Source organism: Phoxinus phoxinus (assembly GCF_949152265.1).
Source record: "Phoxinus phoxinus genome assembly, chromosome: 2".
Lineage (NCBI taxonomy): Eukaryota > Metazoa > Chordata > Actinopteri > Cypriniformes > Leuciscidae > Phoxinus > Phoxinus phoxinus.
Window position 1 is genome coordinate 32,620,918 of NC_136877.1, and position 22,327 is coordinate 32,643,244.

General features: G+C 36.2%; 1 protein-coding gene across 4 annotated transcripts; it reads right to left on the minus strand.

Annotated features, from left to right (window-relative positions):
* On the minus strand, window positions 1-19,211 carry zdhhc1 (zDHHC palmitoyltransferase 1). 4 transcript variants are annotated; one of them, XM_079593993.1, is made up of 11 exons: window positions 18,602-19,211; window positions 18,072-18,312; window positions 17,715-17,890; window positions 16,234-16,335; window positions 13,015-13,142; window positions 12,706-12,861; window positions 10,792-10,913; window positions 8,074-8,162; window positions 4,864-4,978; window positions 4,606-4,708; window positions 1-2,339 (listed from the first exon to the last, which is right to left on the minus strand). In XM_079593993.1, exons 2-11 carry the CDS (start codon window positions 18,288-18,290, stop codon window positions 1,783-1,785), a joined length of 1,767 nt encoding a protein of 588 aa, XP_079450119.1. In that variant the 5' UTR covers window positions 18,291-18,312; window positions 18,602-19,211; the 3' UTR covers window positions 1-1,782. The 4 variants fall into 4 exon arrangements, with proteins under 4 accessions (XP_079450119.1, XP_079450120.1, XP_079450117.1 ...); XM_079593994.1 differs by having other exon boundaries at window positions 8,074-8,165; window positions 18,072-18,276; window positions 18,602-19,192; XM_079593991.1 differs by having other exon boundaries at window positions 8,074-8,165; window positions 18,072-18,306; window positions 18,602-19,162.
* Between the last annotated feature and the right edge of the window lie 3,116 nt (window positions 19,212-22,327).

The window sequence follows — 22,327 nt, forward strand, 5'->3', positions numbered from 1 at the left end:
GCAAGGCTACATGTGCAGTTTTTATTGAGTAGAAATTGAGGTCAAAAAGGTAAAAGGTACAGGAATAACAATGATAACGTTCAGAATAGCATACCATCATACTACTTCTGCAGTATAACTGCACATAATGTGCGCGTTTTACACATGCCTGGAATATCCAGATGATCAGCTAAATGTGCAAAACAGGGCAAAGTGTGTGACATGCACTGTGGGATACAGCTACACACTTGACTTCTTGACCTTCCAGAAAACAGTACCAACTGTAATTTTCACTTTTTCTTTGATCATACTTCTATTTCACATATTTAAATTGAATGTAGTAAACTAGACTTATTTTCCAAACAAACATAGCTTGAGTTTGAGATTCATTTTGTTTTTTTATTTTTATTGCCTTCATTAGGAGTAGTTGATCCTAATATTGCAGGAGTCTACAGGATATATCATCAGGAGGCTTCGGGTGTCCCGAGTTCAAGATCCATCTCGTGGACCTTTCCCGATCCTAGTCCCCCCCATCCCCCCGCTATTCTATACTATCTGATCGAAATAAAGGTAAAAACTGGGGAAAAAAACAATTAATCTCTTATTCTTTAAATTTTATATAATAATGTAAAAATGTGTAAATAAAAATGAAAATAACAGATGCTATTAAAACCATTGATAAATTACCATTGATAATTAAACAAAAAGTGTATAGGAAAACAGTTAAAGAAATACGGATTTGATTTGTTTTAAGTTAAGCAACAACAAAAATCTGATTTCTTCCCCATCATGCCATCATTCAGCCACTCCCTCAACCAAAACATGATGTACCAAGAATGTTTCCATCCATAGTTTGAACACTAATGTGTAAGTGGGTTGTTTGAGCAGCATTTGAGATGGGAGTGGATTACACTCATAAGGGCCGACATCACGTGGCACTGTTTTATATAAGATGTTCATTTAGAAAGTTACTAAAGCACTTGAGTAAGTACTAATGGTGTGATAACAGAAAACATTAAATTCTAATTCCACTAGAAGCACATAACTCATAGTACATAATTTAAGTTAACTGAAACACAACTGGATCGGATTCAAACAACCAGACATATAAAAAGCTTATAAAAAAAAACAACAAAAAGGAAATGCAACAAATAACAACAACAACAACAATAATTTAAAAATAAGGTAACAATGTGCAACAATGTACACATGGACTAAAAAACCCTGAAAATCAGTGGTCACATGTGTTTCATCATAGAAAACGAAACAAACTTTGGCATTTAACATATATAAATAAATACGGTAGTTAAAAATGGCAGCACTGCATGAAGTATTTAAAAAAAAAAAAACATTTGTGCAATGCTGCAGCAAAGTCATAGTGACATATAATAAAAGGCTAAATAAATGTATATAGTGTATTGGTTTCCTCACAAGATTCCTTAATATGTGAAGGGCCCCAGTCCAAGGCTTCAATCCATAATCAACCACAATGTCATGAATAAATATTTATACAAGTGATTTTGATCATATTGCAATATTCAATATGAGGTGTTTAGAATGATCAAATGACACCGACCAATGACAACCAGCATTAGATGTTTAGTCCAGCAAAAGGTCAGACAACAAAATCCACATTGCTGACATTCAGTGGTGTTTGCATAGGTTGCATCAGGTTCTGAGTGCTACATCAGCTTTCATGTGATCGTACCAAATAAGCCCGTTTTTTTTAAAAAGAAAAACAAGACCGACCAAGTGCTGATGAGTCCTGACTAGTAGTGATGCGTCTCTGTAATGTAGTAATCTTTACACCATCGGCGTTCCTAATCTGGAGCTGGGCTTTGTGTCCTCCATATTTCTCTTTTTACCTGTCTGTTTGCGCTTCGCCACACGGGGACTTTCCTCTGTGATAATGCCCTCTTGGGACATGGCAGGCTCCCCGCTTTCTCGACTCGTGAACACAGAAGGATTATAGGACACCATCTCAAACCTCTGCTCTGCAGCTTTACGAACGGCCGCTTTCCTCTTGGTCCTGGGCTGAGGGGAGGGTAAAGCTTGTCCAGCTGCTGAGGAAGGCAAAGCACACTGGAGAGAAGAGGAATAGCTAGCAGCAGAAACAGCAGCAGTAGTAGTAGTAGTAGCGCAGGTGGGGTTCGGAGCTCCGGCCAGGGCTGCGCTGCCAAGCCGTGCCATTGCTACAGGGATCTCCTCCAGAGATTCTGCGGAGTCAGAATGATACTCAGCAGGGGGGCCAGCGGCTTGTACGGGTGCAAGAGGGGGGAGGGAGGCCCGCAGGGGAAATGCTGGGAAGGGTAAGCGTTGACCAAGAGAAGAGGACACGGTGGCGGCAGCTACAGAGGACTCTATTTGTGTAAAGCACAAACACAGATCACAAAGGTAACTACTCACACACGGTTTCGCCAATATTAAGACCACTTTGCTACACTAAGGGTGGGTTACAACAATAAGGATTAAAATTAAGCAAAGTTTACAGCTAATCAAGGATTTGTTGATCTGGGTTTTATTTTAAATCGAGGTGTGTTGCACCACTTCATTTTAGACACAGATTAACCAATCAGGGATTAGAATTCTAACAAGCGATTAAAACCTTCATTTACGATTCATTTTCTCCGCCATGATGGATTCCCCATTGTAATTAAACAGAAACAATGTTCATATTCTATTTCTTTCTTTACTGACCACCAGAAACTCTCTCTCTGACATAAGTAGCTCTTGCCGATAAAGGAAATAAACTTTATAAACTGCTACATAGAGAGACCGTTAATGATCAAGCAAGCAATGAAAACATTGTGGCAGCACGAGCAGAATTCATAAGCCTAGAAATATATTTACAGCATCAATTAATGGAGAAATATGGCAGCATAAAATATGACAAAACAGCCGAGATAAACAAAAACTGGCATGATTGCCCAGTTGAGCACCGCCCAGCAGCCACGCGTGGAGAGGGCATGAGAAATGAGATGCGCTCACCTCATCATAACCACTGCTGTTAAATGCTAAACATATTCCATCCCTTTATCTGACACCGAGGTTGAGTGACGGAGTCACATCCCGAACTCGATAGCAGGCTTAAGTCTATGGCCCGCCACAACCCTCTGTCAGCTCAATGTGCTTTATTTTTATTTGTAATGAACTCCTCTCGGAGACCTGATGACATACCTACTTTTTCTGTCTTTGCACCTGAATTAAAATATGTGGCTGATTGAACACTTTATTTAAACCTCCTGCCCTGTAAATTTAAAGTTAATTCCTAATTGAGATTTAAAACTGAGTTTAAAGTTATGGAGCAACAGGATTCAAGTTTATGTTTATAATATTTATAAATGTAAACCTGCTTATTTTTAAACAAGGTTTAAAGTTTGGAACCTTAATTTAATCTAGATTTAAGATGAATCCTTATTGGTGCAGCACCCCACCCCAAGCGGCTAAATTTATGTGAATAAAAACTTATTTATGGAAGCCCAATTCCACCACATAAGAAATAAAAACAGGCTATGGTAACTCATAATTATGAAATAAAAAGATAAAAAGTCTTTATTATGATATAAACCATGATGATTAAATTATATACAATGACATAAGTTGAAATCAATGATATCAATGATCATAATTTGACTATTTGTGAACTTTTCATGTGATAATTATATTTGATAATGTTGTTGTTTTTATGTAATTTTATGCCAAGTAGGTTTGCTTTTTTGTTTTGTTTTTTACTTATTGGCTTGGTTTTACAGACAGAGTTTAGAAGATTAAGCCAGGATTAGACCTTAGTTCAATTAGGACTTTTAAGTAGCTTTTAAAAAAATTACTGGTGCATCTTGGGACTAACCAATGGCACTGACATATTTTAAGATATGACAGTTAAGTTGCTTTCAGTTTAAACCGCTCACACCAGGGGAGTATGTCATAGCATTGACTTAAGTCATAAATATGACTGTTTGTCATACTTATGATTTTTTTTTTTCTTATGTGGCAGAACTAGGCTTCAATAAACACTAGAGCAAAAGGTACAGAGGCCGTTTAAGACCACATAATTCAAATACTAAATACAACTGAACATGCCTATATTCACAAATAGAGGTAAAACGTACAGTGCTGCAACATTAGCAGCATTGACTAATCCTAACAGTGTGTCACTGGTTTAGGAGATTAGTATTTTATGGAAAACGTTGCTATGTTATAATATTAAATAGATATTAAATTATTAAAAAATAAATACATATTAAATAAAACATATGCTTTAGTTATTGCATAATAAACACATGTATAATATTAATGTCTATTTTCGTCCAGGCTAAACTTTCCCATACCTTCATGACTTATACTATTTTTTACTCTCATCTCTATTCTGGCCTGTACTCCTCTGATCTTGGCATTGCATATTGCAGCACTTCTCATGTCCTAGGATGAATCACTTTGTTGTATTCCTTATTTGGAGAGAACTGTTTGCTAAATGAATAAAAGTACACTATTGTTCAAAAGTTAGGGTGAGTAAGATTTAAGATTTAAACTTAAGTTTAAAGAAATGAATACTTTTATTCAGCAAGGATGGTCGGTCAAAACAATGAGATATTATATTCACCAACTGATTGTGTATGTTTGTCTTACCCTGCTCAGCAGGAGTCTTTGGCATGCCTCTGTTGGTGCTGGTGTCAATGGATCTGTCACTGTTTACCTCAGCTGCAAGTTCACGCACTTTCCTCTTTTTTTTCTAAGAAATTAAATATAGCGGTTTTAGTACATATTGAGGCAGAAAGAGGTTACAACATCAGTAGAGTGTACAGGCCATTGGTTGTGTAATTGCTAGACCCTGAAATTAATATAAAAAAAATCGATTTTGTGTCTGGTGGTTGTGGCGTGTCCTACCTGTGTGTGTTTGTGCGGGTGAGATGATGCTTTGTGCTCGGTTAAGACAGTAGGGAGGAGCTCTTCATCACCCATATGCTCAGACGAGCCTCTGACCCGGCCGTTGCCGTAACGCCTGCAGAGAGACACACATTACTCAAATCTATTGTACACAAACAAAACTTTTTACAGTGACTTTTATTACACCACAGACAATAGCCACTTTTCCACTGTTGGGCCGAACTGGTCACTTTGCTTAACTGTTCCATTCCGTGCCGATATGGTTTCATTGTCCACTTTGGGGCTGATAACAGCCTCTCTTTGGAATGTAATAACTGATCTATTTAAATGACTGGATTGCTAATTGCGTTCTAAACTGCCAGCAGGCGGTGAAGCCATGGAAGTGTTTGAGCGGCCATCTTACTATTACCTACCGACAAAGGGCATCATTGATTTACAGCCAAAACACTGACCAAAAATCACCCGCTTTTTCAGCGTCTCAGTCTCAGAGGATTAGTTTTACAATATATGCATGTAAATTAATTGTTACTTCAGATGATATCTGTAATGTTTATGCTCTTTTCGGAGAGGATAAGTCATATATTGAAATCGTTAATAGAGGTGTGTCTACTGCACACTATGACACCGGTAAACGACCTAACACAAAAATATAATTCTTTATGTACGCAATTATGGAGGATATAATATAGCCTACATTATACAGGATATTCGAATCAATTTCAGCAACTAAAGATTGTTACAGTAAATATTAATACAAGTCTCTGTTACTATATTGCACTATATTGTATAAAAAATTCTAAGTTCACCATGCATCATCTTGGAAATAAATCAGTCAGCATTATTTATCTGAATAGGTTATGAGGTGTGTATTTTATTTCCTATTGGAGCAACATCTATTTTAGACTCTTAAAGACAGTGCAAATTCTATAGCGTTTTACTAGAACAGTTTCCATATGAGTAAAGTGTTATGTAGGCTATATGTTGTTGAACTAAATAATAATTTAACCATCGTTTAAATCATTAACTGCTTCGAAATGCATGCTGTTAACGAAATCGCTGTTGAAACATTTGCCGTAGCCTACTGTACGAATAAAAACAATACTACAACACAATATAAACACAACAGTACAAGGCGATTTCAGGTTACAAGGCATACATCTTTATTCCGATTTCAGAATGCACACTTTGTGTAAAATATGACAACCACACCTACTGTATACACACAAGTCCGGTGGGACAGAACAAAGTTCTTCAGTGGTCCTCCAATAAATAGGCTGTCATGGCTATTTTATTCACTTTAAACATAGGATGAAGTGATTATTTTCTTTGTATTAGACATGATATAAAAATTATGATAACCAATGTATTTTTTTCATGAGTCCGCTATGTTAGCGATTATAACGGCGATAAGACGTGTGAATCTGTGAACTGATATTAGGCTAATATTGTCGATATTTGTGGTGGGTTTTGCTCATGATGTTAAGTGGCAGATCAGTGGGCTTGCTGCAGTTGAATATCCAAGTAAGAGACGTCCTCTGTTCCAGACGAAACCTAAAATACTATGCGGAGGACGCAAGATATTTTAATAATTATAAGTAAGGCTTTCCTCTGTGTATGCATATCCTTACAAGTACAATTTTGGCTGTATTATTTGTGTCCCCTTTAAAACTTGCTCTCGAGAAATTTTATCTTTTAATGTTTTATAATTAGCAGTTACAGCTCTGAGCTATTTTAGCAATAAAAAAAATAAAAAAGGTAGACTGTTATAGTCTCAATAATTGTTACTGAATAGAAATTACAATTTATCTGTGAAGCCTTTAAGTATAACAACTTGGAATTTACAATGTCATGGGAAACAATTTTGCCACTATGACAACAATGTTATTAGCATTACGAAATACTGTTATTGGTGACCGTTTCTTATTACGCAATATGACACATGAGTAAAACAGACCCTGAGTAACTGCTTCTGCAGAACTGGTCCAGTTAGTAGCCTGAGAAGTTTAATATCTAACAAACACTCAGTACACAGGGCTTTCACAATTAAACAAAAAGTTTAGCAAAATAAAGATTATTGTAAAAAGCATACTAATGTATAAGGAGCTAATGGATTAGTCCATCCAGATATAAAGAACAAATAAGTGAAACTTCTTTAATCTGCAACTGATGCTCTAGCTCACATTTAAACTGCTCCACAAAAGCATTAATATCCTTCATTCACTTCCAGAGTTCTCAGAAGACTGACATGATGCCATAATTGGCCAATAAAATAAGTTAGATTATTTCTATTTTCACTGTTAAAAGGAATCAATCATCCCCTTAAGCCTATTAGAACAACATGTGCAGAGTAATGTCGATTTGGCTGGACTGTAGACATTAATGCGGGCAAAGCTAAAGGAGATAGAAAGCCAAGTCTTGTGTGAACAGGAGACTGTTTTTCTATTCAATTATTTCTTCACTGTGTTTAGTCAGTGACATTTACTCACTCACTTGCTTTAACAAAGAGCTGTTTGGCCACATTTTAACACCTGTCTCATAATTTACACATCTGTTCTTGCGCACCAATGCTGTATTTATTTGATAAAAAATACATTAAAAAACAGTAGCTAATGTTGTGAAATAGTATTACAATACAATAACAGTTTTCAATTTTAATAGATTTTAAAATGTAATTTACTCATTCTAATATACTGATTCAGTGATCAATTAACATTTGATCTTAATATCATAGTTGTAAACAGTTTAATTTGTCGAAACCGTGATTTAAAAAAAAAAATATGATTCTCTGTTGATCAGACAGTTCAAAAGAACCGCATTTGGAAGATATTTTTTTTGTAAATGTAAACTTTACTGTTGTTAAAGTCTTTACTGTCACTTTTGATCAACTGAATGTGTCCTTTCTGAATAAAAGTATTAATTTAATCAAATTAATTAATAAATTAAACACCATATGGAAGCACTTTAAAAAATACATAAACTATGATCCTAAACTTTTGAATGGTAGTGTACGTAACATTAGCTCTTAGTCACTGCCACTAGCCAAGTCATTAGTTTTATTTTGGAGCACTATTAAATGCAATTGATGTAAAGCATCACAGTCTCACCATCTGAAGCCAGAGTATTTCACAAAGCTAGATTTAGAGGTTAAACTTTTAGGTGATATTTTTAAGTAGATTATCACATTTTATTAATCTAGCAGGCAAAACTTACGCTGTTCCTTCTTGAGAGCCCATGGCGGTTGGATCCTGTACCTCCATCTCAGGGTTGGTGTAGCCGAGCGTTCCACTATAACTGACCTGCTGCTGCAGCAAAACAATGATGGAAATACAATCATGATGAGAGAGGAAAACAGGCATAGAGACAGAGATACATTACTATTGCTTTGAAAATGAGCAGTTGTCCCACATGTAGTTGGTCCACTGAAAAAACATCACATCATTAAGATTCACATTATAATGAATGTGATGCACAACCTTGAGGGAAAAAAAGATGAACCCCATTTGCATATTTGCTCAAACTAGCTGAATCTGATGCCACCTTTTTTATTAAAGCAACACAACCTCTCGTCCAATAAAAATCTACAACAATAGGTACATTTGCAGAAGTATGCATTCAGATTTTTCTTTTCTTTTTGAGTACAGGAGTGTTGAATCTAAGAGTATGTGTGTGCAAGTTTGTGTGTCTTATGGGTGTGGGATACCGATGGCACATGTGTGCTTGTGTATGTGGCAACATGTATATGATTACAGAACTGGCGGCCTTGCCCAACACAACAATTTACATAAGGAGCCAAAGCAAACAGTTCTTAAGGAACAGTGAAGTCACATGCACACTTCTCAGTTAAGGCTGGGGTCAACTTACATAACCCTTCAGGAAAAGCACATATACTACAAACCCAGCCTGTTTAGGTACGAGATTCTAGCAAAATGGCATACAGAATTGTAAAAAGCTAATATTGTTTGTTACATAGCCTACTTAATTTTAATATATTGAGTACTGATCAAAAGTTTGGGATTGGCAAGTTATTTTTTTTAAATCAGAATTACAGTAAAAACAGCAATAGAGTGAAATATCACAATTACAAATATGTTTTTCTATTTGAATATATATTTATTCCTGTAATGCAAAGCTGTATTTTCAGTATCATTACTCCAGTCTTCAGTGTCACATGATCCTTCCGAAATCATTCTAATATGCTGATTGTGTTCAAGTAACATTTCTTCTTATTATAAATGAGAATAAAAAGTACAAAAGCAGAATACATATTTTTTGTAATAATTATTGAATAAAAGTCTTAATAAAAAAATCTAACTTGTGAATGGTAGTGTAAATATAATTTTATAAATATAAATATAATTTACAATACAATTATTGGTAAAACTTTACAATAAGGTTTCATTAGTTAATATTAGTTAACTGAATTAGTTAACATTAACAAAGATGAATAAATGCTTCAGAAGTATTGTTACTTATTAGTTCATTTTAATGTGTAATTTTAACATGTAATACATTAAATCAAAAGTCGTATTTGTTAACATTAGTTATTGCACTGAAGTAACATGAACAAATAATGAACCGCTGTATTTATATTTATTAATGTTAACAAGATTAGCAAATACAGTAACACATGTATTGCTCATAGTTAGTAAAGTGTTTCCAAATTATTTATATTGTAAAACATAATCACAATTAATCAAGCCCCTGGAGCAGTACATAAGTTCCATAGCACCATGTTCCTGTCATGCCTTTTTACAGCGTTATATTCAAAGTGCTACAGTGCTAATGTCTATCAAGGCAGAGTCAAACTGTCCTCAGAACACACATCATGCACTCTGTGGCAGGAAGTGAACTCATGGTGTGCGCTCATTTCCTATAGTTCAGTGTGAGCTCAATGTGCCGCCCCTGTGAGGATTTGGCAGTAGCATGGTGGAGTAGTTTTCCTGGGAATGTGTTAATTGCTCTGAGAAGCAACTGTGCAGATGATTTCGTCCCCACACTAGGTTGTTTTAACAACCTGGTTGTTACAACAATTAGGTTGCCATGAGCTATCCACCCTGATGATTACATATGTGGGCAATGCAGCTCTGTTTTCAGAATTCAAATACAGTACACAAGTCTACATAGGGAATCTGAAAGATTTGAGAACAGATATTTGTTCATTCAAAGCCTCAAAAAAACTGAGCCACTATGGAATGTTGTTTAGGAAGTGTGGAGTCGAGGCAATAACATAATACATACACTACCGTTCAAAAGTTTGGGGTCAGTAAGATTTTTTAATGTTTTAGAAAGAAGTCTCTTATACTCACCAAGACTGCTTTATTTGGTCAGAAATACAAGTAAAAAGCTAATTATTATTGCATCATTTTCTACTTTAATATATTTATAAATGCAATAGTAGTAATATGCTGATTTGGTGCATTTGGTAATTTTTTTTTAGGATTTCTTTTTGTAACAAATGAAATGTCTATTATTTAAAATGACAATTTAATGCATCCTTCCTGAATAAACGTACTTACTGACCTTAAACTTTTGAATGTATAATTTATGTAAAACAATAGGTGTTCCCAGAAAATGCTTTAGAATAATAATTGTGTTCCATAAACCTGTGCATTTGATGCATTCCCCAAACATTAATATAGAATCACAATTATAATATAGATTTGTGTAGAGGACGCATTGTTTTCAGCCTAGCAACAAAATGGTGACATCTGATTATTTATTATTATTGTATTAATTTATTAGCTAAATAGAGAAGGAAATTGATACACTTGGTTGTATGTGGGTGGAAACAAATATATATTTAATCACATTTTTTTATTTTACACAAAAAGAAATATGTACATGTACATTTGTACAAGATGTACATCAAAATGTAAATAACCACCGTTAGCTGTGCTAAAAATATGCTTATGTTTGTCAGTGTTGTACCTTGATAAGATTAATCTTGGGGATCCCAGATTCATTTTCTGAAGGAGGCTTTCTAGAATCTTTGGCCTCTTGCCGATGCCGCTGTCGCACAATATACTCATATGTGCTAAGTCTGTTCCACACTGAAGAAGAGAATGAGATGGAGAGAAAGATACAGAATATGACACAAATTGTCTACTGTTATATCACCCATGCACATCACATAATTCATATTATCATTCAGGATAGGAACCATATCTACATATCAATCATACAGTTAGGCAAAAACTGAAATGTACTATCTACTAAGTGCAGATGTGGATGTTTATTTCTAATTTGATCTCACAAATAGTTTGGATAGAAAGATATGATCCAAGTTCTACTGCCACTGGATTTCCTAGGTATGCCCCCTTGTGGCAAACCCACAGAGGAAAGTGTTTAATTAGAATCACAATCACAATAACAATCACAGCAACAAGACATCAAATAACCTCAGAACCAAAGACTGACTACAGGGTGACTGTCTTTGTCGGTGAGGCTTCAGAAAATTAACTGATCTTTCCTGTGGTGTTTTGTTGTTATGGTTACCAAGGCTGACACTAAGCTACACAGATCTGCGATGAAGGTAGGCAACATAAGGCAGTGAGTAGCCCAAACTATTTTGTGGATTAAGACTTGAGACACCAAAGCCTGAGCCCAAACCAAACAGTTGGCATGGGGCAGAGATATCAACCTGCTTATTCCAGACATCAGGGGAATACACCTGCACCTCTTGGCGCAGTTCAAAAGGTGCAGGTAGTTATTATTTGGTTGCAGTAAACAACACTTTAAAGATATATTTGTAATGACATGCAATTATATGCATATTTATTTTAAAGTGTGCTGCATTGACTTTTAATGCATTCAGTTGCTTAAGAATGTGAGTGCCCTAAAAGTCTAGTAGCAGTTTTATCTTTGGTTAATATTGAGGGAAGAAGTGTGCAGTGCTGGGAGTGATCTCTCACACTATTCTTCAAAAGTTTCGGGTCAGTAAGATTTGTTTTTAGAGAAATTAATGCTTTTATTCAGCAAGGATGAATTGACTGTTGATCAAAAGTGACTTGATCAGTAATGACTTTTACATTGTTACAAAAATATATATTTGTCAAATAAATCTAATCTAATCTTGAAAATCTAATGTTGTTCTTTTGAACTTTCTATTTTTCAAAGAATCCTGAAAAAAAAAGTAATTAACACGATTTCCACAAACATATTAAGCAGCAAAACTGTTTTCAACATAGATAATTATAACAGGGTTCCTTCCTACACATTTTCCATTTCAAAAATCCATACGATTCCAGACTCAAATTTCCAAACCTCTCTGTAGATTTTTCAGGCCATAATTAACATAAATGGTTCATACATAGTAGTCATCTACAGTATAAATATTATTTTCTCAGGTTTTTTTTCATTGGTTTTCTCAAAGTGATAACATGCTCTTACATGCACATAGCACACGCACAATTGATTATTGAAGTTCAAAAGAGACTCGCTTATGGTAAAAGACGGAGCTTTGAATGACTTAAAATGTGCGCCTTGAATTTTTTTAAGTGTGTTCGACAATAACTACGGTAAAGGGATCACTAAACTTTTGCCATGAAAACACTACTTGTATCAAATAAAATGCCTTCCAAAACTTTTCCAAACTGCGTAGGAACCCTATAATAAGAAATGTTAATTTGCACCAAAATGGCATATTACAATGATTTCTGAATGATCTCCTTGAGATACCAAAGACTGGAATAATGGAATAAATTACCTTTTAAACTATATAAAAATAGAAAATGTGTTATTTTAAATTGCATTTATATTTGACAATATTACCATTTTAAAAGGCCTTTTTTCAAAAAAAACTCAAACTTTTGAATGGTAGGGTAGGTGGATGAGTGTACTCACTGAGGTATATGTGGAAGCAGAGTAAGTGTCCCAGTAAAAGTGCAGACAGTAGGCCCAGAGCAATGGTGACTCCTGCCAGAGCGGGAATGGCTGGACCTGCTGTAGTGACTGGAGCCACCGGCAGAAACACAAACCACACCACAGATTCATTCCTTACTGCAGACAAAAAGACAAAGAGAAATAAAGAGGATGACAACATTGACACATGCACAGAAATATCACATTATCTGAGAAAACGTACTGTATTATATGTTGTTGTGTGTAATGGGACCAACTTTAGTACATTAAAACACACAAAACACCTCTTACCCTGTTGAAAGTGCTTGTCAGATCGAAGTTTTGAAGGGTCCAAAAAGAACTCTATAAATACATAACTAGCAATAACTACAACAAAAAAAATCCCCAGGAGAGCAGAGATCACACTATGGAGAAAAAGCCTGTCACGAATAGAAAAAGAAAGAAAGAGAAATAATTAAATACATTAGGCCTAATCTTCAGGCATTTAAATAGATTTTTTTTTTTTTTAGAGTAAATGCTAGTTTATATGTCTATAAAGGTGAATTTGTGGATGTCATGCCGCTTGTACATAATGCTACACAAGTTATGCCATAATGATTTTATTCACACTGGCTGTACATATATACATTTTGTCATTTAATGAAAAGACATGGCTTTGATTAATTGGTAAGCATCCCAAAGGTCTGCCATTGCAAATACAACTCACAAACGAAAAGAATGTTTGATCTCATGATTGCCTTATGACTTCCATTTGAGAAAACATTACATATAGTGCTGGTCAGAATTTGCCCCCTTGGTAAATATGATCAAAGGTGGCTGTAAAAAATAAATCTGCATTGTTAATCCTTTTGATATTTTGACCAAAATCGAACCTTTCACTGAAGTAAAAGAATTGAAAGTGGGGGGGAAATCACATTCTGAAATGTTTTTCTCCAAAACACATTGGGAACAATTATTTAAAGGTCCCATGACATGAAATTTTCACTTTTTGAGGTTTTTTAACATTAATATGAGTTCCCCTAGCCTGTATATGGTCCCCAAGTTTCTAGAAATTTCAATCGGTGTAAATCGAGCTTTTGCTATCTTTCTCTGCCTTTGAAAAAGTGGAAGCTCAATCGGGCTGATCTTGAATCTCCTCCGTATGACGTCATACGGAGGAAATGTTACCTCCCCTTTCTCTGCTTTGCCCGCCCAGAGAATATTTCCCGTCCATGAGAAAATGAGCTAGGAAGTAGAAACGCGTGCGCGATTTAAGTTTGTCCACGGAGATATCATGGCTTTTGAGCGAGCGAAGCATAATAATTGCTCAATAATTGGACGTACAAATGAACACCAAAGCCTTTTTTTAGTTCCTTCATCCAAGCCCCAGAAGAACCAGTGGATTAATTTCATTTTCTCTGGAAATGCGCCGACACAACTCCCCAAAGTTTTGCATGTCTGCGGCACACATTTCACCGACGACTGTATCCTCAACTTGGATCACTACAGAGCTGGCCTCGACGAACATCTGAAAATAAATCGATCGAGCCGAGCAACAATTTCTGATGTGTAATTGTTCAAGTTCAGACAGGTAATCTTTCTCTCAAATCGTTCAATACAGCTGTTTATGCCTCAGTAAGTCAAGCCAGTGACTAAAATATCAACTTCACATCGTTTCTTTTAGTAGGATGAAAATAATCGTATTTAAATTGTGAATAAATTATATAGAGAAAGCGATCAAAGAACAATCTTTGTATGAATCGCGCGCACGCGTTCCTATACTTCCTAGCTCATTTTCTCATGGACACAGCGCGATCGAGTTTATCTGGACACTTGCCAAACTCATTATGAAATCAATGACGCACGCTACACTGCACATGAAGCTCTTACTGTATTTACATCATCGTGTTTGCATTGGTGAAAGCAGAGAGAGTGCAGAAACTGCGTTGCAATGATAAGATCTTCATTCTCGCGATCAATAACAGACTCATCTGCTTGCGCATGGGCATCTGCTTATGTGATGGAAATCTAAATATTTTAAAAACTTCTGACGATTTGTTAATCTCGATTGCTGTAATAGTAAAAACGTATAAGAACTGTAGTAAAAGTATTCGAGAGAGTTTCACATGTAATAAGTAGCTATTTCATATGCAAGCATGTCAGCCAATCACAGCAGTGGCCGGTTACACTGAAGTCTCACACAGACACGCCCCTTCAATCAGAGCGTTCAAATCAGAGGCTAAAACTGGGCTAGGAAAAATGCCTTTTGTTTCTAAATTATGACTATTTTCTATCTAAAAAATATACTAACATTATAAGGGCAACCCAGGACACATTATAAAATAATAACCCCATGTCATGGGACCTTTAAATACTTTTTGCAACCTCCTTTTTCCAAGATAACAGCTCTGAGTCTTCTCCTATAATGCCTGATGAGTTAAGACCTGACAAGAGATCAGAGACCATTTCTCCACACAGAATCTCTCCAGATCCTTCATATTTCCAGATCCATGTTGGCGCTGCTTCACTTCAGTTCAACCCACTCATTGTCTATATAGGGTTCAGGTCTGGGGACTGGGATGGCCATTGCAGATGCTTGGTTTTGTGCCATTTTTGTTTTGATTTTGATGTTTGTTCGTTTGTTTGTGGATCACTGTCCTGTTGGAAGATCCAATCATGGCCCATTATAAGATTTCTAGCACAGGCTGTCAGGTTTAGATTTTTTATTTGTTGGTATTTGATCAAATCCATGATGCCATGTATCTGAACAAGATGTCCAGGACCTCTGGCAGAAAATTAGGCCCACAGAATTAAAGATACAGCAGAGCATTTAATTTTACACATGGGTACTTTTTTATCCCTGTGTGCACCAAACCCATATTAAGTGTTTGCTGCCCAAAAAAGCTATTTTTGTTTAATCTGACCATAGAACCTGTCCCGTTTGAAGTACCAGTAGTGTCAGTTACTTTAAACAAAAAAATAGCTTTTTGGCAGCAAACACTTAAAATGGGTTTGGTTCATACAGGGATAAAAAAAGTGCCCCATGTGTAAAATGAAATACTCTGAAGTGGGCTGAACAGAAGAGAAGAAGCGCCAACTGAAGGAATCTGAAGGATCTGGAGAGATTCTATATGGAGGAATGGTCTCTGATCTCTTGTCAGGTGTTCTCCAAACTCATCAGGTATTATAGGAGAAGACTTTCTTTTGCATTTAAAAAATAAAATAAAAGGATAAACAATGCAGATTTATTTTTTACAGCCATCTTTGATCATATTTACCAAGGGGGCAAATAATTCTGACCAGCTGTATGTCATAAAATCATGAAACGTTTAGTGTCAGCATACTGGATATAGTGACAAACACTATAAAATGCTATAGCTGAATGTTACATTTTTCTGAATAGTTTGACACAGGATCTGACACAGGATCTGCCTTGAAGACTCACACAGTTCAAATATCTATCCATGGAAACGGCAGAACGTGGAAAACTAACACACACATTGACAGACAGAGGAAGTGAAAAGCACTCACCAGTAGTTTCTGCTGCCCACACAATTATTCAACCATCGACAGTGGTGGTCAAAGCTTGCCACACACTTATTACACGCACTACAGTGTTTTGATTTAGGGCCCCTGGAAAGTACAAATTTACAGGTTGTGGGACAGAATAGAAGAGTTGCTTGAAAAAGTTGCACGCTTGAACAATTCATTGTTGCATTTTGGCAGATACCGATAACTCTTTATGTTTGAAAGCCAATAACCGATAAAATGGCAGATAAATCTAAATCCAACTTTAATCATTTTTTTGAGAGCCTGATTTCAAAAACTAAAGTCTCACCATTAAAATCCATGTCCCAAGCACACAATTATAATGTTCTCATTATCATTTTATGTAGCATATATGACAGACTTGGGCTGCACATTGCACTTAACTGTATTTTCCTTTTTTGAAGGGATTCCATTCATATTTCAAGCAATTCAAAAGCATAATGGCGAACAGTGCGCATCTGAAGCGTCTCAGCTGAAGGAAATAATCCATTATTTATCAGTTTTAATATATCGGCCAAATGTTCTTATCGGGCCGATAACGATAACATTATAAATTATCATATATCGGCCGATACCGATATGGTGGCCGGTATATCGTGCATCCCTAAAATGAACTATTCCTCAGACTGTCAGTTACAAAGTAGTTAGGCTATCTGTCAGTTATCATCAAGTTGCACTTGAAACTTAAAGTCTGTGTGAACCGGAAGTTGCGAATAACTTTTCTCCAGTGTTGTGACGTAGTTCCAAGTGAAACGGAATATTGAACAGAAGGCAGGGTTTTACTTTAGCGCTCCTCCTCTCCATCTCTGCTCATAGCAGACTAACGGTTTGAGGGGAGTGGTTAAGCGTTCTGACGTCATCAGAAAAGGAACGCTATTCCAGACCGGAAGTAACTTTTCAGATTTTGATTAAAGATTACCACGGCAAAAAAATAATTTCTGTGTATTAACTTGCACGGATTAATTGTTCACCACAAGACTAGTAATATGCGCTAACAAAGTAAATCGGGTCAATTTTGATTTCATGTCGACTTTAAAGAAACCGCAGTTGTCAAATTAACCACTTTTTGTATATATATACAGTTAGTCAGCATTAGAAAATGCTGCAATCAGTAGTTTAGTCATTTCCAATTTAAAACTTACAAGACGTCAAGTATTATAATTTTCCATCTTGTTTTTAATCATATTCCTACTGCAGCCATATAATTAAATAAATAATGTTCAATAAAACAGAGCATGTACACTACAATCATTTTACTACGGTTAAGAGGGCTTTATCATGCCAAACGACATCCTGTGGTAATCACTGCAACACAGCCCATTGTAGCTTGTTGATGCAGTAAAATATGCATGAAAGGGGCAAAGATGCATTGAATCTGATCTAGGAAGCGTTTTTCTCATTGTCTATACACATACATACCCGCATAACAATAGAGAAATAGACAGAAGCTTGTCTGTACTTACACATCTACTTCACAGAGGTAGCAGTGACAGTTCTCGATGACGTGTGCATGTTTGGTGTGGTCAAACACCGGCATGGGTCCTTTATAACTCTTAGCTCGGACATTATAATCTGCAGGGTCGATGGAGACGGCCATCAGGTGCATGAAGAGGTGACAGACAAATGTAATCCCTGTACACTGAGCTCTACGTTAAAGACTGATAACTTGATAAGACTGTATATAATGTACACAGATCTGAACAAGGTTCCAACTTATAAGGGAGGGTACAGGTTTACAGACCTGTATAATAATAACAACACACAGATGTGAACAGGAACAGCTTATTTGCATGCCACATAATAAACTAAAACAAGGATACAATATATCCGGCTGGGATCCAGTGTGTGGGGAGCAGAGGCACAAATACACCAAAGCCAGTGACAGCAAAGTAGAGATAAAGCAGCCAGGCCAGGAGCTGGAAAGGGTGCGGGGGCCAACTCCAACCATTGGTCCGAGAGCATAGGGGCACATCAGCTCTCCTGGTTCCACCCTCACTCACTGGGGCGGTGCGATTGGAGTTCTTGCTGCAGACATCCATGAGAGGAAGCCTGCTTCTGACACTAATTTATCAGATTCATCCAGAATTTATTGAAAATGATCTGCCTTAATATCTAATTATCTTATCTAATTTAAAACTAATTTTGAAGGACGAATAATAATTTTATGGCTACAAGACTTGTCATTTTTAGAGATATCCAAACAAAGTTTTTGTAGGAAATTGTTTCAAAATTTTTCAAAAATGTTTGACCACATTAATGCAAAAATATATTTAAAGAAACGTGTTTCTTTTTATTAACTTGGATATCTGTATTGGTCATTGACCTTTCTCAAGTAAACCATAAAACTCACTTGCTCAGTTACTGATGACAGGACTCTGGGCTGCTCCACCACATCTGAATCAGCCAGCATTACCTGCACTGTTTTTTCTTTACACGAAAACTACCACTAACCTGACACATCTTTGAGCCTTACTCATCCACAGCTACACAACAGCTTTGAGTGACGGCTAACTCTATCTTTACTCATTTACTGTATCTGTAGGCTGAGCGTCTCAGTAACGTTAACCAAATCTCGCATCACGCTTAATTCGTGCGGTGGATAAACTAATCTCGTCTAGATGTAGTATTTAACTTGCACTAGTGCATCAAACCAATAAGAGACTTGAAACAGAGAGACCTAATGTTAACCGCTTGTTGTGCGTGGAGAGCACGACTGTTAACTAACGTTAATCATTCTGCAAACAAATCACATTTTACAAAACGCACACATCTCTATAAATATCCAGAGCGTTCTATCCATCGAAACAATCCAGGCTGCTTAAAAGACTGCACAAATGCCAACAAGTAAAGGTTTTAAAATAGAGCAGAAGCACTAAATCCAATACAGTCGGCATATGATGACAATTTGCGTGTTTAATAGCTGACCGACGCACCTACATCCGGAAAAACCGTTAACTTACACGTTTTATTTCAAATTAAAAGTCCTTAACACTAAGGTATCAATTTGATGTATTTGTATTGTAAAGTACTATTATGATTATAAAGTGATTTTTTATTCATACAATTAAATTGAGAGAGGAAAATACTAATAAATACTAATCCTATTTTTTTATATAGTTATTTCGTTAGATGCAGTTACTTTGTGCAGATTTAATTTGTCTGTTTTTATAGCGTCACAAGCTTTTCAGTGCTGCACTGTAGACAGTTTACACTAGATGGCAGCAATAGCATGCTTTAAAACAAAATTAAATCTTTTTTTTTTTTTTTCACAAGTATTTTTTTTATTAACATTATATCTCACAACTACTTTTTTTAAATTATTTCTTCATTCGTGTCATTCCAAACACGTATTCTTTTCTTCTGTCTAATATTATATATCACTTATTTTCTTCAAAAATCTTCTTTTGTGTTCCACAGAAGAAATTAAGGCATACAGTTTTAGAATAGTATGAGAGTAAATGATGACAGAATTATTAGTTTAAATATTATTATTTCCTGGACAAGTTTTTGTTAGAGCTACTTAGGCTACATAGTTCAAACAACTCTACTGGACATAAAACATTTCACAAAAAATAGTAGAATGAAAAAAAAAAATGTCTGCCATTTCATAACAGACAAATCTCTAAAGATATTCCAGATAAAATGTCTTAGCCGCCACAAATCATAACATGTTTTAACTTCTGCATGCCAGTTGCCTTTCCAACATAGAATGTGACCAGCATCTGCGTGGGCCCCACAAGGGTTGTAACTCAGGAAAGAACTCAAGTGCTGTCTGTTCTCCGCTTTGGGAGGGGGTGCGAGGAATGCAACACCAAATTGGCTATGCCAGTGATGTCCAGCTTGACCTGTGGTGGGATGGCTCCTGTTAGGGAATGAGCATATCTGGAGCTCTGGAAATTTCTGGCTAAGCAATTCAATTCCTGAAGAAATGTTTGTGTGTCTGCTTTCAATGCAAAGGATCTACCGCATTATTTAGTGATGCACCTGTTCCAACCCCCATGGTCCCCCAGAGGGGGTCAAACGAGATGAGACTGTAAGGGTGACGGTATTCTGAGCACGTCTACATAATAACCATGATATTCTATGAATATGTTGAGTAACATTGGAATGCTGCAAGGAGCACACTCCATAATAATTTGAACTTCCCTTGTGGGATCTGTTGAACAATGAGCTCTATTTCTGTCCCAGTCATTCAAGGGGACGTGGTGCACGTCACAAGGTTTAGCTATACTTTTGGCTGAGCATGGAGCTGATGTGGCCCAGGCCGTAAAAGCTCAAATGCTTTTGAAGATAAAGTTTGGGCGGTCTCTTGTGTGTCCGTGATATGAATATATATATATTTTGCATGCTAAAAAGCACATCCAAAACCAATTTGGAAACATGAATTAACAAAAGATAATGTGCCATACTTACTTGTTCTGGAAATTAAATTTGAGCACTAACAGTTAGTATCGACTCATCTTGCAGAATCAACTTTTGTGCAAATTCAGCGACAAACTAAACCCTTGTTTGCAAAGCAGTTCGGTGTAATATGATTTGCACAAACATATAAGACTTTACCTTATTTCTTTGGTAAAGTTCCTTCATAAATTAAATTCATCCACTGTGTCCTCAGATGCCAGGAGTCTATGGAGACTATTATGTTCATTTGTACATCCAAAAACAGAACATTTGTAATGTTTATGTGGCACAGACATTATATCAATAGGTGCTATAGCCAATGTATAAACATGTGGACTATGTGTGCCTCATGGCTATGTGCCTTATTATGCCCCACTTTGCTTTCTGCAGAGTTGTCTTTGAGAGGCCCAGGCCAAGTGGAAGAGAGTGAAGTGGAGAGAGAATCTGGCAGTAACAACACACACACACACACACACACACACACACACACACACACACACACACACACACACACACACACACACCTTGCCTAAAAAAATTAGAATCAGAAATCAGAATAAAACGTTAAGTGCTCTGCACAAGAACATATTAAGTTTCTCAGAAATTGAATGTGACAGACAGGTTTACGGTCTTGTTAATCAAAAGAAAAGGGGACCCCTGAACTTTGACTGACTGTGTTTGGCCTGTAACCGCACACCATGCGAATTTACTGAGCTCATTGACAGAGTAGCTTGAGGGCCACCTTTTCTGCCTCACTGCTCATGACACATGGTCTCTTTCAGTTCACATGATGGTTTATGTAATTGCATATTCTTCTCTGTATAAAGCTGTTTTTAGAGAGAGTAAATGATATCATCATAATAGAAACAACAGAATCAGTGAAAGGAATATACAGAGATTTTTTTTTCTAAACATTAATTTAATTACACATGAAAAATGTTGGTCTATTTATCGAACTCAATATTAAAGCTTCTTTTATCTCTGTGTTAAATGTTTAATAATGTGTAGAAAAGATGCCCCTAACTGTCACAGTGTCTGGTTTTTTTTTTTTTCTGGGTAAACATTAGAGGTCCTCTTCCCCCACGGTGTCATTCACTCTTAACTATATTTCCCATCATCCTGTTCTGTCACTCATTGATCATTGCACACAGCTGTTTCCCGCCACCTTGTTAGTATCTGTGTTTATATATACCATGTTTGTTTCTGTGATTGTTGTGGATTCCTTGTTTAATGTCACACCACTTCCTAAGGTCTGTTTGAGCTTGTTTCTTGTTTCTTGTTTCTTGTTCTTGTTCTTGTTCTTGTTCTTGTTCTTGTTCTTGTTCTTTGTTCTTGGATTGCCTGTATGATTTTGACCCTTGTCTGGACTGGATTACGGATATGGATTATCCCAATAAAGCTGCGAATGGATCTTACCTTTTTCCTGTGTATCGTGACACTAACACTTTGAATCAACATTTAAAATGTATTTAGAAGACTTGATGTAGTCGTAGAAGTGTGATGCTCCATTATGCTAATATTATTTGCATTAACCCTTTCACACGTAAATTTTAAGGTAAAGAAATAAGGTAAAGTCTTATATGTTTGTGCATATCATATTACACCGAACTGCTTGGCAAACAAGGGTTTAGTTTGTCGCTGAATTTGCACAAAAGTTGATTCTGCAAGATGAGTC

Excerpts from the sequence above, each read along its gene's own strand:
- zdhhc1 (XM_079593991.1), bottom strand. The coding sequence starts at position 18,290 with ATGGATGTCTGCAGCAAGAACTCCAATCGCACCGCCCCAGTGAGTGAG. Across the intron at positions 16,336-17,714 it reads TACCTCTGTGAAGTAGATGT|GGGCCCTAAATCAAAACACT; the intron begins GTAAGTACAGAC and ends TGTACTTTCCAG. Across the intron at positions 13,143-16,233 it reads GTGGGCAGCAGAAACTACTG|GCTTTTTCTCCATAGTGTGA; the intron begins GTGAGTGCTTTT and ends TATTCGTGACAG.